The following is a 19,042-nucleotide window of genomic DNA, read 5'->3' as shown; positions in this document are numbered from 1 at the left end:
ACACTTATTCCCATTGTTTAGGGATATCTGCATGGCATACTACCTCACTTCCTGTGTCTGTCCAAGTATCTCCTCAATGAGGTTTTTGCTTCACTATCTAAATTACAACCACACAGTGGATCAGTCAGTTGAGCCTCTGACTCTTGATTTTGGCTCAGGTTATGACCCCAGGGTTGTAATATCAAGCCCCATGTAGGTCTCCACGCTGAGATCTCTCCCTCTGCGCCTCTCTCCCTCTGCCTCTCTCCCTCACACACTCTCTCTCTAAAATTTAAAAAAAGAATTAAAAAAATAAATTACAACCACAACTCCAACTACCACCACCACCATTATTTCACTTACACGTAAACACATACACATTCCCTAGCTATTTCCCGCTGTGACTTATTTTTTAGCTTCAGCCACTATATTTACTATAGTAAATGTCATGAATTTATCATAAATAGTTTGGATTAATGTGCCCTGGTATAACTATGGTATGTTGTGCTGTGGAAATAGAAGACCACTGATGTTTTAAGTGCTTATACCCAGATGCACCAGGCAAAGTAGTATGACCCAGGGTAAGGAGAGTAACATGAGACATTAAATTGGGTAAGGTTAATTCAAATGTTGAAGAGTCAAATAACTTCTGAAAACTATCTACTATGCTGCTACACTAATCACAATTTTATTCTCTTCTATTCTTTGTTAATTATAAATAGGGGGATAAATAACTATAATCAATTATATCACCATTTTTCATTTCTTCATATAACTAATCTGGTAATAAAGTTTCATGTAATTTTTATCAGGGAAAAATTATAGAAAATACTCCATCACTTACAAATTTAAACACTAGTAATATATGTAAAGTAGTTAATAACATACTGTATAATTTTTTGAAAATACAAAATTCAAAAAGAAAAATCAATAATATATCTAATAACAAGACAATAAAAATAGTTGTAAAATTGAATGGTGCATAAAATAACTTTATATACTTATTAAACAGGGAATTACCTTTGTTTCTTTGAAGTTCATTTTTTAAATCTTCAATAATGAAAGTATTTTTTTCCATTTCTTTTGTATATTGTTCCACTTGCTCAGTGAGCAACTTAATTTGAGTATCTCGTTCTTGTATACCCTATAAAATATTTTGGAATATGACATGTTATTTCTTCATGGATGTTAACATACATTTTAAAAGTAAGGGAAAAAGTAGGTCTTATGTTTTTTTTTTTTTCAACAAGACTATAGAATATATTTATTAGGGGTCAAAACTATGCCTTTTACTACTTTTTATACCTCGACTGCACTACACAACGTTAGGTACAATTTTAGGTACACTGCTGTCACTCTAATACAGATGGATATAACGACTAACATCCCGGCAAACGGAATTCCAGAACTCTTAATATTGATGGCTTCATATCACTCCTTTCAGCTACCATTCCTCATGGTCCATCCATTACCATCTTTTACCCTACAGTACTTCATTCAAAATATTGTCCACTGCAATTGTTCTTATCCTCCAAATACCCAAATTTCCCTTTTCTTTTGGTCTATGACCACAGAACACAGATGATAAAAGTATAACTTCTACATGAATATATTAATACCAAAAGAAAAATCTTTTTAAACTTTTTAAAATTTATTTATTTTAAAATGTTTATTTCTTTTGAGAGAGAGATAGCAGGGAGCGGGAGAGGGGCAGAGAGAGAGTGCCAAGCTAATTGCAGAGCCTGACATGGGTCTTGATCCCACCAACCATGAGACCATGACCTGAGCAGAAATCAAGAGTCAGACGTTCAACCGATTGAGCCACCCAGGTGCCCCAAAAGTAAAACCTTTATATAGCACAAATTACAACTGCACTTTTAGCTTTTTTCATGTTATACAGGACATTTCAGTGCTAACGCATGATATAATAAATGTTAATAATAGAGTACGAAGATATTTTAAGTTTCCAAAAGTTTTTAAGTTTCTTATTAAATGATCCCCAATCAAAACAAAACGAGTATTATCTGCATCAACATAGAAAAATACACAAAATAATTCTATTCCTAACTCTAAACTTAATTCTAATTATTTCTTGGGACTGGACTTTAAAAAACTTTATTATATACCCATTGGTGCAAGCCACTAAGTTAGACACACTGCCCACTTTACTAAACCAAATTCTGAGAAGGTTTTACCTGCTGTAGAGCCATCACACTACTTTTATCAGCATCAAGCTGGGCATTTTTCAATTTCTCCCTCAGGTTATGTAACATTTGCTGATATTCAATAATTTCATCATCTTTAGAAGACAAAATTAACTAGATATAAACAACATAGAATCTGTTACATAAAAGGAAAAGTAACAAATCATTTTTCACTTATGGTAAATACTCTAATATATATCCTTAGCAGATTTCAAGAAAATACAGGAAATAAAATTCACTTTGAAGTAACAAAGTATCAGCAACTATTTGAGTATCATTGTTCCTTTTGTGTGTATAATCTTAAGTTCAAATAAGAAATGATTCAAAAAAATACATTAATTTGTTGTTTTCTTTTAATTTTTAAAAAAATATTTTATTTCAGAAATTCAATCTTTAAACAATCTCAAGCTTGCAAAACTCATTCATAAATCAGAATTATAAATACCTTCATACAACTACAAAGAAGTTTTGTACAATTAATCTTTATGGAGAAAATCTTAAAATGCCACCAAGAGGCATAAAAAAAATATTTTGAATGGAGGAGGTCTTGTGTTCTTTGCTAAAATATCAAAATCAACTATAAATTAGTTTATAAATTTATCACATATCCAATAAAATAAGATTTTCTCTTTTCATTTTTTTTTGAGAGATGGAGAGTATGAGTGAATGAGTAAGGGGGGGAGGAGACAGAGAGAGAGAGAAAGAGAGAGACAGAGAATGAATCTCAAGCAGGCTCCATGCCCAGCCCAGCCCAACACAAGGCTTGATGTCAGGACTTTGAGATCATGACCCGGGCCGAAATCAAAAGTTGGACACTTAACCAACTGAGCCAACCTGGCACCTCTAAAATAAGATTTTTAAGAACTATTTCTAAAATTCACATTTAAAAAAACAAGTTCATAGGAAAGCATCTAAAAACTAAAAAATGAACAGCTTTTACAAATATTTTCACATAACAATACCTAAAACAAGGACATAGGGTTAGAAAATAGATCCAGCAATATAAAGGTGAGAGTCCAAAACTAAATTCAAATTCAAAAGAAGTTTCATATCTGTTAAAAATGAAACTCTTTCAGTGGAAGAAAGATAAAATGTTCAGTAAATAATGTTTGGATGACACAGTAGGTCTGCTACATCCATACCTCACTCTTCATGCCAAAATTAATTATATATGCTTCAAAGACTTAAATGTAAAAGATGAACCCAGTAGGTACTAGAAGAAAATATGAGAAAACAATTTTATACTCAGTCTAATTATGATACAAAGTTCTAAAGCCACAAAAAATAAACTACATAATATAATAAGAAATACCTTATAGCAAAAAGTACCATAAAGCCCAAAGACAGGTGTCAAACTGGAGGTATGTATTTGGACATATATTACAACTTGTAGCAATTTTATCTACATATTTACAAAATGACAAATACATTAAGAATTTATTATAACGTTTCTTTTTTTAAATTTATTTATTATGAGAGAGAGAGAGAGAGAGAGAGAGAGAGAGACAAAGTAAGTTGTGGGAGGACCAGAGAGAGGGAGAGAAAGAATCCCAAGCAGTCTCCACACTGTCAGTGCAGAGTCCGAAGTGGGGCTGGAACTCATGAACCCATGATATCATGACCTGAGCTGAAACCAAAAGTCGGATTTAACCAACTAAGCCACCCAGGCACCCCTATAACATTGTTTCTATCAAAAATCAGAAACCCGCTAGTGTCACACAATAGGAAATCAATTCAATAAATAACCTATCTATAAAGAAAAATTACAAAGCAATTAAAAAGAACAAAGCAGTACTGTATGTATCATTCTTTAAAGATATCAAGTAAAAACAAAGTAAAGTACAGAAGAATAGTACACTACCATCTCCCTCTCCCAAATTAAAATGATGTAAAAACCTTTTATCCAGGGGTGAATAAACAGAATCAAAGGCCAAATTTGTTCTGCTGCCTATTTTTATAAACCTGTATTAGGTTAACAGCCTTGCTCATTCATTTTTCTATGTCCGTGGCTACTTTCATGTTATAATAACAGAGTTTAGTTATACCAGAGACCAGATGATCTAAAAAAATTTATTCTCTGGCCTTTTACAGAAAGTATATTGATCTCAAATTGACTCTCTAGGCCTTATTTCCACAGCTGCTACTTTTGTTTAAAATATAGGTTATCTGAGCTTCCCAGATAACCAATTCCAAATAGCCAACAATATTTATATGAACTTTTAAAGTCAATGACTATGGAAATGACAGCTTTGAAAATTAGAATTATTCATTCAGAATAGCTTCAGAGTTTTTTTCAAAATATACAGTTATCATAATCCTAGCTTCTGATATAGTAAGGGCAGGGGATTTGGTTGGAGTTGGAGAGTGATGAAGAGCCTGAAAGGTGTTTTTTGGAAGAAAATTCACAGATGATTCTGAAAGATCTCTTTCCTTCCATCCATTTTTACTGAAAACCAATAGTTTGATTTGACAGGGGAGTTAAAAAAAAAACGAAAATTAAACTTAGAACTATAATACATTATCCAAGGTAACTATGAGTTATGTGAAAGGTATATTAATTTCACTTAGAATTATCTATTTTAGATGACAAATAGGTTATGATTTAGACATAGACAACTACCAAAGACCTTTAAAGAAAGTTAAGAAACTGAAATCAAAAATACAAATGCAAAACCTATTATATCAATTGAAAAAAATCACCTTCCATTCTTCTACTTTTGCATTGACAGCAGCCATGACTGGATCATCTTCTTCATTTTTTGCTTTCAGAAGATCTGTAAGCTCCTGTACCTAAGACACAACAATTATTTCAAGAATTATTGCAAAATAGTACAATATATACATATTTGTTATACATGCATTTTTACACATACATTACATATACACATTATACATCCTCAGACATGTATTCATTACCAGTGCACATTCATTATGGGAGCAGTTCTGTAGTTTCTGTCTCATTACAGATGTATAATAGTCATTACTAGAGAACTATGTGTTTGAGCCTTACTCTATTTTTTACATGAGTTTAATACCATGTAAAAGATGAGCAATGTATTTGTTTTCCAGGATATTTACATTTATTTTAAGGTGTAAAATTTAACTTCATGGTCCACAGGGCTTCTAAGAATCTTTAGTAGAAAATCTCTACATTTATTAGCTTCCCAGGATTGCCATCTACACATTCATTCAGGTATCAACTCTACATTTTAAATGGCAAGAATGACCAAGCATACATTAAGGGGATTAGGGCAACACATATGGACAAACAGATCATAATGGCAACATATTACAGTATAAGAGAATATATTATAGCATAAGACAAAATTGCATATCCTAGAAAGTTAAGGTACTCTGCAGTTTCACATAAATAGTAATGATACGATATGAAGTCTGCACAAATGAGTCTAAGCAATTCTTACTTGAAGCCGATAATGATCATTTTCCTTTTTTAATTGGTCCATTATATTATCTGTCTGATGTACAATAGCTTTCATCCTGCTATACTCATCAGTCATCTTTTCCATCTCCTGTACAGACTCTTCTAGATTTTTTCTCATTTCTTGATTCTGAACTTCAATTTTTTCATTAGCTTCTGTTAAAGTCTAATAAAGTTAAAAACACAATAGTTAACTTAAGAAACTGAAATTTAAACTAAAGTTAAACACAGTCAACTATCTGCTGGAGAACAGAGGATTTTTCCACTTGATCTATTAGATCAAAACAATTCTTTCTACTAGATCTGTAGTACCAACTGTTTTTGACCAATTAAATCAAATTAAATATCAAGCAAATTGCATCTAAAAAAAGTTTAGTTCTTTTTAAACAATGCCCAAGATAGGCATATAAAATAAATTAATTTGCAAGATTTGTAACTTTAAAGATGTAATTTATTTCACATTTAGAAATGCACAGTCACAGATTTCTACTAAAGGATTTAAATGTAGGCCCAATTACTAGATTTACATTATAATAAAATTAAAGTTTTATAAGAATCATTGCCTGAAACTGACTTCTATTTTACCTGAATTTCATCCAGATATTGGACAAGTTCATAATTTTTTTTAGACAACTGTGATTGGTAGTCACTATCTTCTCCTCTTCTTGATAAAAGTATTTCTTTTTGTGAATCTATTTGTTTCTGATAGTCAATAATATCCTGACGAAGTTGCTCATTCTGGAGGCAGACGAAATACAATATTTTCTATTAAGAAACTATTTAGAGAAACAAAATTTCATCCTCTCAATAGGGATCTCAAAACAGATCTTGAAATTCCCAAGGTCTCACCACCCTTAAAGTCTCACCTTTTTCTTTAGACGTTTGTTCTCCAGAAAAGAACAGGAAAAAGGTAATTAGAAATGAGAAACGTAACATATAATTAAAAACAGGCATTAGAAATTAAAACAAAAAAGAGAAATTATAGGAGAATGAGATATTATTTTGGATAATCAAAGAAAGTAAGCATATTTATAATGAACCAAAACAAAGAATATCTTGATTATGTTAAAAAGGTAAGAACTCCTATTATAAACAATGCACAAACATTATTTGGCTCGGAAAAACCAAATAATAAAGAACTTTTAAGATTTCATGAAAAAACAAAACATTTAAAAGAACAGTAAGTAAAATAACAGCAATAAGACAGAAATCCAGTTGTACAATTAGCAAAGTAACAAAGAATAGCTAGGAAAATTTACCCACATAAAGTAAGAGATGAATACAGTACTTAATGGCTTCAATTCTCATTTTCCATTTCCCTGGGACAAATTCATATCATAAAATCAGAGCTTGAAAGCATTAATTAGAAGAATCCAGTTCTAGTTAGAGTATAAATTTATGGAAACTTTTTTAAAAAGTATCTTTGTTGAACTGCCACAACTACTAAAATTTTTTACCAACCTCTCTTCTTAATTTGCTGTTTTCATTTTCTGCCTCCTCATTTCGCAGAGCCAACTAAAATAGCAAAAAAGAAAAAAAATTTTAATAAAATTCAGCAGTGATTCAATACAAAACCAGGTTTTCAGCCAATCAATTTAAATTTTAAATCCACTCTAATGACGTAGAGAAGGAATAACTGTTAAGGACTTCATGTTGATCCAAGATGTTCTGAACAATAATCCAAAATTTGTGAAATCTAAGGATTGGGAAAAATAAAACAGGTTAAGTGTAGAAGTTTCAATAAGCAAACTAAAACCAAAACTCTAACCAAAGTTTTGTGTACAGAAACAACTAATGATCTGCCCCCAAAACCTATATAATAAGTAATTTTCTGTCCAAAATCTTTAGCATTTTGCAGTTCTTCTATGTCAGGGCTAGAACATTCTGTGCTCTGGTGAGCATTAAACTACTTAGAAATATAAGGCAGTACAAGATAATGGTTAAAAAGAAGCAATCTGAAATCAGACTGGCCCAAGTTTATATTCTTTGTCCACCAATTTCTATCTAGTAGAACATGAACAAGTCATTTACCATCTCTTAAATTCAATTTTTCCATTTCCTATGATGATGTAAAAATTAAATACATTGTATATAAAGTCATTAGCACAATGCTCAGTGCATGAAATAATAAAAAAAATTATGAAGTGTTCCTTCTCCTCATATAGATGATTTCACTTGTGACTCTTTTTGTTGCCCCAAACAGGCAAATATTATTACCATTATCATAGGTTTTTTTCATCCATTGTCCAAACCCCTTCCCTCTTGGGACCTTTCACTTTTCTACTTTTGTCTCTTATTCAAGGAAAAAATAAAATCTCAGTGGTTTACAATTATATATAAAAGTGTGTAATAAATAACCAAATGCAGTATGGGAACCTTGATGGAAACTTGGATATTGGTGGAGGGACTGTGAAGTGCAATATTAGACCAATTAAAAAAATAGGATTATAGACTAGATAGTATTCAATAAGCATTAAATTTCCTGCATATGGTAAATATATAATGGTTATGTTGGGGAACACTCCTTTTCTTAGGAGAGACATGCTGAATTATTTCAGTGTGAAGTATCATCATGTCTGTAGTCAACTCTTAACTGAGTCAGCCAAGAGAAAGAGAGGGAAATATGTGTGTACAAAGTTATTGACAGAGGGGTGTGTGGGTGGCTCAGTCAGCTGGGCGTTTCAGGTCATGATCTCACAGTTCGTGGGTTTGAGCCCCACTTTTGGCTCTCTGCTGACAACTCGGAGCCTGGAGCCTACTTCAGATTCTATGTCTCTCTCTCTCTCTCTCTGCCCCTCTCCCACTTCAGTCTGCCTCTCTTCTCTCAAAATTAAAAAAAAATTCAAAAAACAAAATTTTAAACAAAGATACAGAGACAGAGGTCATGTAAATGTGGTAAAATTTTGACAACTGGTGAATCTATATGAAGAGTATATGCATGTTTGATAGTTGTCAAAATACAAAGTTTAGAGAAAGTTTATAATAAAGGCAAAATGCTATACAAATGTCAGGAGTTTACCTACTACTACTACCATCATCACCTTCCTCCTCCTCCTCCTCCTCCTCCTCCTCATCATCATCACCTGGGAATTAAGAAACAGTCCCATCGTTTACGAAATGGAAAATTTTAACAAGAATAGAGATGTAAAGAACTTAACATTGAAGCATTTAACAATACTCATGCTCTTTTCCCTTAGTTTTTCAAACATCACATTCTTTAATTTTTGTCTTTTCTAAAGTGCTGTTCCTTGAAGCACCTCTTTCTATTCATTAGACATTTCTCAGAGATCTCCCTACAGTCATTTCTATGGCTTCAATATCTATGTTGATAAGTCACAAATCTTCACCATCCACCCATTCATGAATTCCAAACCCAAAGATATCTTTTGTGAATGTGCCCACTCGGACCTTAAACTCAACATGTACCAAAGTGAAAACTCAAGTAATAATTGCACACTTTCTAAACTCCTCTTGCATCTGTACAGAGTGGGGCCCAACCTAGAAAATTCTCCTTTCCTCCCTTTCCTCTGACAACCAATCATTCATGACATCCAATTACACTTGCTTCTCTAAGCGTGTGTCTAGTCCTTAATCCCTTGAGTTATGACTTTAATTGGCTCATCTTTGGCACCTGCCTGAATTAGCACACCTGTGTCCTTACTAGTCTTAGTCCCCTTAAATCCACTCTCCATAAAGCTGAATAAACTTCAAAAATATAGATCTGATTCTGATATTCTTGCATTCAAAATTCTCCATTGGTTCCTTTTAGGAAAAGGACCAAATTCCTTAGTGCTTATCCCTCCAGAGGATAACAAATGTTTAACCTAGGAAGGCAGAATAGTATGTGGTTTAGAGCACAGTAAGTTTGGATTTAAATCCTGGTCTTACCTCTTATTTCTGTAGCCATGGACAATTACTCAACTTTCCTATGCCTCAGTTTCCTCATCTGTAGCATGCTATCTACTCTAATATGGTAAGTATCATATAAGGAATAACCAATTAGTGCATATAAAGTATCTGGCACATAGTAAGGATTCTTTACCAGCTATTTTACTTACATTTCAGCCAGAATGAAAAAGTGTAGTTCCCTGAATTCACCATGCCATCTCTTCCCTCTAGATCTCAGCAAATGCTGTATCTTCAGCCCAGAACGCCCTTTCTTTAACCACCCAGGCCATCCCACTCCCATGCCAGACTAACTCCTACTTCTGGTCTCAGTTTACAAATCACTTCCTGAACCTCAAGATTGATTTAGGTATCCCTCTCCAGAGTATCATCCATGTTGCATTTGTTATTGACAATGACTATCAAGAGGCAGAATGTCACTGCCCTCTGTTTTCCAAGCTGTGAATACTAAATAAAACCAAATGACTGGTTACAGGGAAAGAAGAAATTGCCAACAACTCATACTCATATTTCATCTCAAGGAATCTAGCAACTGGAATGGTATATAGCCTATCTATTCAAGTTCTCTGTGTATGTACCTATGAATAAAAATAGTGATCTAAGAAGAATGGAGAAGGTAGTTGTAATTCACTAAGGGTATGTGGTATGAATGACAAAAAGTTGACTAACATATGGGCTAGACAGAAGAACAATGGTCTAGAAAACCACAAACATCCCAACAAGCAATTTACATTACTGTGTATCATAGGTTAAATCCTTTATGGTTATTTACATTATTTTTGAGAGAGACAGACAGAGAGACAGAGACAGAGCACAAGTGGGGGAGGGGCAGAGAGAGGGGGAGACACAGAATCTGAAGCAGGCTCCAGGCTCTGAGAGGTCAGCACAAAGCCTGATGCAGGGCTTGAACCCATGAACCGTGAGATCATGACCTGAGCCAAAGTCAGATCTTTAACTGACTGAGCCACCCAAGCCCCCAAAATCCTTTATGGTTATTAAGAAATCCATAGGTCTGTAATGTTTTAATGAGTCAACTAAAGAGACAATCCTCAAAGAACTTATTTCTAACCCTTAGGTGCCATTACCCATACTTTTTCCACCACAAAAAGGGTATAAATAGCTCACTCATATATGAATCTTCTAAATTATATAAGAAAATGGAGGTAGCAAGAATAGGGATGTTTTTCCTCACAAATCGATTTATAACAGATTCTTTTTTAAATAACAACATCACTGTATATTCATTGTTATTTAAAATTTATCACCTTTTATTTCTAAGAGAACGATGGACCAAATAAGATTCTCGGGATGTACTACATCTTTGACTTAAAGGACACAAAGGTAGAGAAAGCTTCTGGGAATCTGGGATGGGACAGTTACCACCCTTTGGCAGCAGATTTTGTATAAGGTGACTGACAGGTGAGGCAAATTAGGAAACGTGTTGTTTTCTGACATGAATTTACAAATTCATCTGGAAAAATGTTTTCCTCAAACTATATTTAAATGAACGCTGCATGAATTATCTTATAAATAACAAGGAATAACATAAAAGGTAATGACTATATTTGTATAAATGATAAAATGTCACGATTTAAAATACGCATTAATTTACAAAATGTTGGCATTAACACAACTTTTTAAGAACCTTTATTTTTTTTACAGATAGGTATTTATTGCATAAAGTGAGGTATTCTTGAAAACAAGGAATTTGACTTAAAGATGTGATGACAACATGAACAGCAATATAAAACCTTAGAGGTAACTACACAGTACATCAGTTCTCACAGAAAACACACAAATTGATGGTTACCACTATAAAATGCATAATCAGGTGCTTAGGTGTCTTCAACAGTTAAGATTCATTGAAAAAAAATGTTCCTTACTTGTTCATTAACTTTCTTCTCTTTCTCCAACTCCTTTTCCATGTCCTCCAATTTTCTATCTTTTTGTTTCAAGTGCTTTTCAAGTTGGCGAATTTCATCACGTAAAAACCGAGTGTCACGACCACCTACAGACTGCTGCGCCATCTTAAATAAACCCAAAGCATAAATCAATCTCATTCTAATTGGAGAATCAGCAACAAATTGACTTTAAATTTGTACCGTAATCAGCACCAGATGTTTAAAATCATGTTAGCTTAAGAACCTGTTTTTAAAATTATTCATTTAAGCTTTAGTTTGCAGACTGGCAAGCCCTTGAGCTTTTTCTGAGCCACCCACAGCTACAAACGGACTGTCAATCACTCAAGCTCTATTATAAGCACAGAGCCACAGACCCCAAACTAAAGTGCACAGGCAGGGAACACAGGCAATGAAGTACTGAGGCTTCCCCTGAGTATCAGAACTCTGAAACCAGGCTTCAAACCACCAGGGCCTCCACCCAGTCACTAACTCTTGTGCGCTTGACCTGCACTTTCCCTCAGACCCTATTTAGACCAGTGCTATCAGGACTTTCTAGGATAACTGAAGTGTTCTCTGTACGATTGAGTACTATAGCCATTATCTACATGTGGCTTTGAGCTCTTGAAATATTTGAGCTCTTGAAATGCCTACAACCACAGAACTGAATTTTTAATTGTAATGAATGTAAGTTTAAATAGCCACTTGTGAATAGCCACAAGTGATTAGTATTATTGTACTGGATTGGCCCAGACGGAGGTCATCTTTAAAATCTTGTGCCAGATTGGGCACCTGGCTGGCCTAATAGGTAGAGCATTCAACGCTTGATCTCATGGTCATGAGTTTGAGCCCCGCGTTAGGGGAGGAGTTTACTTTAAAAAAAAAATCTTGTGGTGTATTAAATTCATTTCACTTCACGTTCATATTTCATGATCCGAAATATCCCTTGGTCATCTACTTGTCTCACATTAATCTCTTTACAATACAGTTGTGTTACTCCTCTATAATAAATATTTTTCTCACTCTTTTCTTCCTTCAGAAAATCTTCTATTAAGATACATTAGTATTTTACACCCCCAGCCCTCTTACTGAATCATGCGCTCCATCTCCCTGCCTTAGCTCCAATTTGGTTCCTTCAGTATACTAATTCCTTTGGAACTCTTTTAATTGGGAGATGCTCATTCTTTCACATCCAATAGACCTTGGGGTCAAGACATTGTGTTGATTTATCCCAACATGCAACTTCCAGGCTACCAGTCCTCCACCATCTTGTGAAAACTCTGCTTTGAACTCCACATAGGACCCTCTAATCCGTGGACCCCTCTCTAGTCTCTCCCACCAATCAACTCTTGATTTCTTTACCCATCATCTGAGATTTCATAATCATTGCTTCAACCACTTTCTTACTAGTATCTCCCACAGCCCTATCCTTCCATTGCACAGCAGCTGCCTGGCTAAACACTAACAGAGAGTGCTTGACATTTTTTTAGGTGAGGGATATACAAGAGAGAATAAAAAATACCTCCTCCTAGTTCCAGAGTTAATAAATAAGTAAAAGAATCAGGATTTGAATTCAAATTGTCTAACTCCATTACCCCTAATCTCCAGCTCATTCTCCACTATATCTGAAGCTTAATCTTCTTTAAAATTTGACCACCTATCTTTCCCTCTTATTTTTAGCAATCCCTCCAGCCTCTAACAAAATCTTCTGTACACATTCATTCTTCCTATTAAAAAGGAAGAAGGTCTTTCTTCCCTTTTCAGGACTAATTCTGTAGCACTTTCCTTCCCACATTCTCCGGAATCTCAATGTATTCGGTTCCTTAACACTACATTCATATTTTGGCTCTTAGTTTTCTGAAAAGCTACTTCTTCTATCATATCCTTCTGTCCCTATTCCTCAAATTCCCATATGCCTCCACTCCGGCTCAATTACTAGGAATCTTCTGTATCTCTCTCTAATCTGTAAGTTTTAGGCTATTTTATTTTGTTCACAATTGGATGCTCAACTCTTAGAATTTAAGGTATGTAATAAACATATACATGTTGAACAATTAATTATGAAGACAGTATCATTCTTGTGATTTTCCATCCAGTAACAGAAAATTTTAAAAGCAGTAATTCAAAGTAATCATACCCTAGGAAATACAAAAGGACATACCTCCAGTTCATTTTCCAGTTTCATGACTTTAGTTTTTAATTGATTTTCTATTAAAAAAAAAAGTTCAAATTGGTCAGATTTATCTCAAAACAAACTTTTAAATAAATTTCAATAAAGTAATAAAATTATTTTTAAAGACTCCATCATGATTGTAATAAGGTAACATAAGAGAAAATAATTTTTATACAGCATCCATGAAACAGGAGTTTTAGAAATGTCTTTCAAAATAAATTGGGAATACACACATTTCATAGAATATTAAACGAAATCCCCTATTTGACTATGATAAACTTTTTCCAGGGCATTACCAAATTTTGCTTGTTCTTCTCCAGCTTTTTCAACTTCCTCCAAAGCTAGCTCTACTTCTTGAGCTTTCATCTAAACATTTAAAAAGAAAAGTTATTTCAATATGCCTTTACAAAAGCACTGAAAACAAGGACTTTGTTTCATTTGCTTTCCCAATATTTGGTGCCTTTGGTGCCTGAGATATGGAGATTTTCAATAAATGTTTGTTGAATAAATAGATGATTTTCTTATTTAAGGATATAACGGCTTCAAAATACCTTTGATTCCTTTTTCCCCCTCAATCGCATATGCAGTAATGTAAATATTCTAATTTTTTGGTAATGTTTTCTATCCTTTTTTATTCCAGTTGTCATTATTCTAGTCCAGAATCTTATGTTTAACCTCCTTCACAATGTTCTGTCTAAAGAGCTTCAATTCCCTTCATATTTTCCTTTTAATATACCTAGTTTAGCCTTCCTAAGGCATACGTTGAATCTAGCAATTGGGGCTCAAAAACCTCTAACAGCTTCTCATTGCTGAAAACATAAAATACACCTTGAATACCTTTGACCGCCTACTGCAGACTATACCAACATTTACTTCCTCTACAACCTACTATTAACTTTCTGCACCTGTCTCCTCAAATATAAAGAATAAGCACATTTTCTAGTCCCAGTTTTTATTTAGGGTGATATACACCTGTAGTATACTTATCAGTCTTTGCCCTTTATGAGGTTTTCTCACACCTAACTCTCTCCCCCTCCTAACAAATTCCTATAGAAGTCATTCATACTTTTAATTCTTACTTCAGAATCATGGTAACACAATTAACAAAGGACCTCTATATGTTTTGTTTTGTTTTGTTTTAAACACCCTCCTTCTGTTTCCCTTATATATTCTTTTAGGAACTTTAGAGCAGAAACTAGCAGTGTTTTGCACACTAAAATCCTCAATGCACATTTGAAAAGAGCTCATTTCTTAGTCATTTCGGTACTTTCACATAAAGATTAACTTATTTAAGAAAGTTCCTTAAATGTCCTCTAATAGTCAAAACCATTGTTAAAACCTGCATACAAACCTTCATTAGTGATTGAGTAATTCTGAATAGATGTATCACATTTTCTTGACTTTCATGTTTTAGCTCACTTACTTCCACCTAAGTAAAGAGAAAAGCAACTATTTTACAGTTTATAACCCTTAGGCAAAATATGAGAACTCTTCCATTTGTAACATTCATTGATTTCATGGACAACTTAGATTAATCATAGATGGGTGTGTGTATATATTATACGTATGTATTGTTTATCAATTAGGCACCTTGGATAAGGAAACCAATAAATTATCCGCCAATTCTTCTTGACGAGGCAGGTCATCTGGGTCAACTTTTATTATTTCTTTCCAGTTTATATTAGGTGGCATCGTGAAATCTTTCACTGCGCTTTACCTTCTGTAATAAAACAGGTGGTATTAGCATATTCAAGGTAAATATTCCATTTTTTGTAGATTACATCATTATAACTCTAAAACGTTAGCAAAGAGCGATGGCTCCTCCATAACTGTACGACAAATGAGTGGGCAAGATAATCTTGATCAAAATTATAGCTGGCACAAACCTACAGATGCTGCATCGGCTGAATAAACCAGGATAGTTTCCTTCCCACAACTCATCTAGATCAGAACTAAGATTCTGAGCCCCCTCCTCTACGCTCACCCCCTTACCACCAAAGGCGCGCGAACATCTAATGGTGCCAAGCGCGACGGTGAAATTAATCTTGATTCAGAGAAGCAGGAACTGGGGGGTAAAAAGGGTGCGGAAAAGGCTGAAATGGGCAAAGCTAGGCCGGGAAAACCTCGGCTGAAGCTATAAGGCAAATGGGTTGCTAACCAATAGACCAGGGAGCGGGGAAGCTAGGCTATTACATACGGGCCCTGAGGCTTGTTAAAGTTCTGCTTGGAAAGAAGCTGGCTGCTCCCGCTCACCAAAATCCACCCACCTAACGAAGCCGGGCAACCAGCAGCGTCCCTTCATGGGCCGCAGGGACCAAGCTCGGTCCCGCCGCCACGCCCGACCACTCCCCAGCACGGTTTCACCCGGACTCTGGATCCAGCCAACTGGTCCTGTGCAAGCAAGAGCGGCAGCGGCTGCTAGGCGACACCATTCCCCACCCAGCTAAAGAACGAACAAGGCCCCGGATGCGAGGGGAGACTACATTTCACGACCTTGGGTGATGCTTTGCGTTTAGTCTCCGGCAAGTTCCCTTGTACCCTCCGCTAAAGACTGAGAGAAGGCGAGGGATGAGGACTCCAAATCCCAGTGTGCAGTTCTGCTTGCAAACTTGTGGATGCCGGGAAATGAAGTCTCTGAGAAGTGGAGGTAGGCAGTTCCCGGCGTGCAACGCGGAAGGCTGCGACAGTACTGGGGTGGTGGGGGAACGACCCGGCGGCGGGAGGCGCAGTGGCTGAGGCGCGTCTGCGCCGGTGACCAGAATTAGGTAGACCATGACTGTGCCTTCGGTGGTGTCACTCGCTGAGCCGCTTTTCCTGAGATTTCCCTAAGCCATCTCCTGGTGGAACTGTTCCCAGGTGAGGTCGGGCGGCGGGTCAGCGGCGGGGGAGGAGTTGAGGGGAGCGGTCCCGGCTTCACGAAGCTCGTGCTGTTGGGGCGGAAGGACTCGCTCCAGGTCCGAAGAGGTGGGAAGAATCCTCCTTAGGGGTTTGCAAACGTTCCCAGGGTAGTGCCCTCTGTAAGAAGAAAAGAAAGTTTTAGTTTCCTTTGCTCCCGGAATCTATTCTGTACAGTGGAGTGGGGGCCGGGTAGCCAAGATCGTGATTTCGGGGTGAGTGAAGAGTCGAGAAAGGGACGCCTTCTTTTCTGGCCGCCTTACCTGTAGCACCGCAGCCTTCGTGGATTGAAGGACCTGAAGGTTGAGGGACTAGTGTAGTGAAGGCTCTAGAGAGGGGAGTTTAGGATTTGCCCAGGCTACTGCTGGGCTGGAGAGAGAAGGGCCTCGGAAACTGTCACTTGCTTGGTTATCGAAGATGCCCTTATATGAAAGTGTGTTTACAGTTCTTTTGGGCAAATTTTCCTCATTCTGCAGGGCTCAGCCATTCTGAAATACTAGTAGGTAACTTTCTTAAGAAGCTATAAACTTGAAATGACATTTTCAGGTGTTTGGACCAGTGTCTCATATTTATCTTCTTTGTAGGACTTTTTCTCAATTGTAATTGATGGTAAATTTTCCTTCCGGAAATATATAGATTTCTTTCCAAACCACGTGTTTGGGTAAAACAAAAAGCTCAGTAAAAACATAAAAAGAGAGCAGTTTCATAAGATACAAATCTGATGAATGCCTTTAAAATGTAGGCATGATGATTTTGTCATATCCTTTACTGAGATTATATGCCTTTCTTTTTATATTTTTCACCGTGCTTATGTTATATCTCCAGAACTTACGTACCTTGTAACTCTAAGTTTTACCTTTTGACTAGTCTGTTTTTTGTTTCTCTGACTTCATTTTTGGTTTTTGGTTGTTTTTTTTTGTTTAAGATTCCACATGTTAGATCATACAATATTTGCCTTTTTCCGTCTGACTTATTTCACTTAGCGTAATGTTTCCAAGTTCCATCCATGTTGTCCCAGATTGCAAGATTTCATTCTTTTGATGGCTGAATAATGCTCCATTGTATGTATATGCCACATTTTCCTGATTCATCTGTCTGCGGCCACTTAAGGTATTTCCATGTCTTGGCTATTCTGAATAATTCTCAGTGGATATGGGCGTATCTGCAGTGGATAGCTCATCTACATCGTGGTTTTCTTTGCTTGGGATGTATATCCAGACGTGTAAATGACTGATAATATGGTAGTTCTGTTTTAAATTTTGAGTAACCTCCTGGCTGTTTTCCTGGTTGCACTAGTTTATATTCCCAGCAGTAGTGCGCGAGGGTTCCCTTTTCTGCACATCCTCGACCACAGGTGTTACCTCTTGTCTTTTTGATGACAGCAAGCTGACAGGTGTGTGGTGGTGTCTTGGGGTTTTGATTTGCATTTCCCTGATGATTAGTGATGCTGAGCACCTTTTCATGTACCTGTTGGGCATGTGTATGCCTTTGGGAGAAGTTCCTCTGCCTCATTTTTTTGTTTGTTTATTTTTGATAGAAAGAGTGGGAGAGGGGCAGAAAGAAGATTGAGAATCTCAAGCAGGCTCTGCCCTGACCGGAAAAAAAAAAAAAAAAAAAAAAGAAAGCTGGGCTCACACTCACCAACCGCGAGATCATAACCTGAGCCATAATCAAGAGAGTCAGACTCTTATCTGACTGAGCCACCCAGGTGCCTATGCCTGTTTTAAAATCAGATTGTTTTATGGGGCGCCTAGGTGGCTTAGTCGGTTAAGCTTCTGGCTTCGGCGCAGGTCATGATCTCACGGTTGTGGGTTCGAGCCACACATCAGGCTCTGTGCTGACAGCTAGCTCAGCCTGGAGCCTGCTTCAGATTCTGTGTCTTCCTCTCTTTCTCTGACCCTCCCCTGCTCATGCTCTCTCTCTCTCTGTCTCTCGAAAATAAATTAAAAAAAATTTTTTTAAATTAGATTGTTTTGTCTTTTGCTGTTGAGCTGTTTAAGTTCCTTACATATTTTGGATACTTATCCTTTGTCAGATGTATGATCTGCACGTATTTTCTCCCATTCCTTAAGTTGCCTTTTCATTTTGTTGAGTTTTCTTTGCTGTGTAGAAGTTTTTTAGTTTAATGTCGTCCCACTTATTTTTCCTTTTTGCCTTTGCTTTTGGTTTCAGATTCAAAAAAAACTCATTGTCAAGGTCAGTGTTGCAGCGCTTACCCTTATGTTTACTTCTAGGAGTTTTATGGTTTTGGGCATTACATTCAAGTCTTTAATCCATTTTGTGTTGATTTTTGTGAGTACTGTAAGATGAGTCACTTTCATTCTTTTGCATGTGGCTCTCCAGTTTTCCGAACACCATTTATTAGACTCTCCTTTGTTATATATTTTTGGTCCTTTGTTTACATCTGGGCTATTTTGTTCCATTAATCTATGTATTTTATGCAAATGCCATACTCTTATGATTACTGAAGTTTGTCACACTATCTCACTTAACTCTTCATCACAGTCCAGTGGAGTAAGTGCCTATATTGTCCTCATTTTCCAACTAA

At 35.9% G+C, this 19,042-nt stretch overlaps 2 protein-coding genes across 3 annotated transcripts in view; one reads left to right on the top strand and one right to left on the bottom strand.

The window, feature by feature from the left end:
• The window catches only part of CEP290 (centrosomal protein 290), an 85,159-nt gene extending 69,130 nt beyond the window's left edge, over positions 1-16,029 (bottom strand). Inside the window, exons 1-12 of the mRNA XM_029955359.1 lie at positions 15,867-16,029; positions 15,190-15,319; positions 14,951-15,028; positions 13,896-13,965; positions 13,588-13,634; positions 11,412-11,555; positions 7,084-7,137; positions 6,208-6,360; positions 5,606-5,788; positions 4,884-4,973; positions 2,175-2,297; positions 1,000-1,123 (exon numbers count right to left, since the gene is read on the bottom strand). Coding sequence (XP_029811219.1) covers positions 1,000-1,123; positions 2,175-2,297; positions 4,884-4,973; positions 5,606-5,788; positions 6,208-6,360; positions 7,084-7,137; positions 11,412-11,555; positions 13,588-13,634; positions 13,896-13,965; positions 14,951-15,028; positions 15,190-15,291 — 1,168 coding nt within the window. The 5' untranslated portion in view covers positions 15,292-15,319; positions 15,867-16,029. The remainder of the gene's footprint in view (positions 1-999; positions 1,124-2,174; positions 2,298-4,883; positions 4,974-5,605; positions 5,789-6,207; positions 6,361-7,083; positions 7,138-11,411; positions 11,556-13,587; positions 13,635-13,895; positions 13,966-14,950; positions 15,029-15,189; positions 15,320-15,866) is intronic.
• A 262-nt stretch (positions 16,030-16,291) lies between these two features.
• The window catches only part of TMTC3 (transmembrane O-mannosyltransferase targeting cadherins 3), a 103,925-nt gene continuing 101,174 nt past the window's right edge, over positions 16,292-19,042 (top strand). For both annotated transcript variants that reach the window (XM_029955357.1, XM_029955356.1), the window contains exon 1: positions 16,292-16,455. The gene's annotated coding sequence lies outside the window, so the exon portion shown is untranslated. The remainder of the gene's footprint in view (positions 16,456-19,042) is intronic.

The sequence above is a fragment of the Suricata suricatta genome, chromosome 10 (genome assembly GCF_006229205.1).
Source record: "Suricata suricatta isolate VVHF042 chromosome 10, meerkat_22Aug2017_6uvM2_HiC, whole genome shotgun sequence".
NCBI classification, from domain to species: Eukaryota; Metazoa; Chordata; class Mammalia; order Carnivora; family Herpestidae; genus Suricata; species Suricata suricatta.
This window is presented reverse-complemented; position numbering and strand designations above follow the sequence as displayed.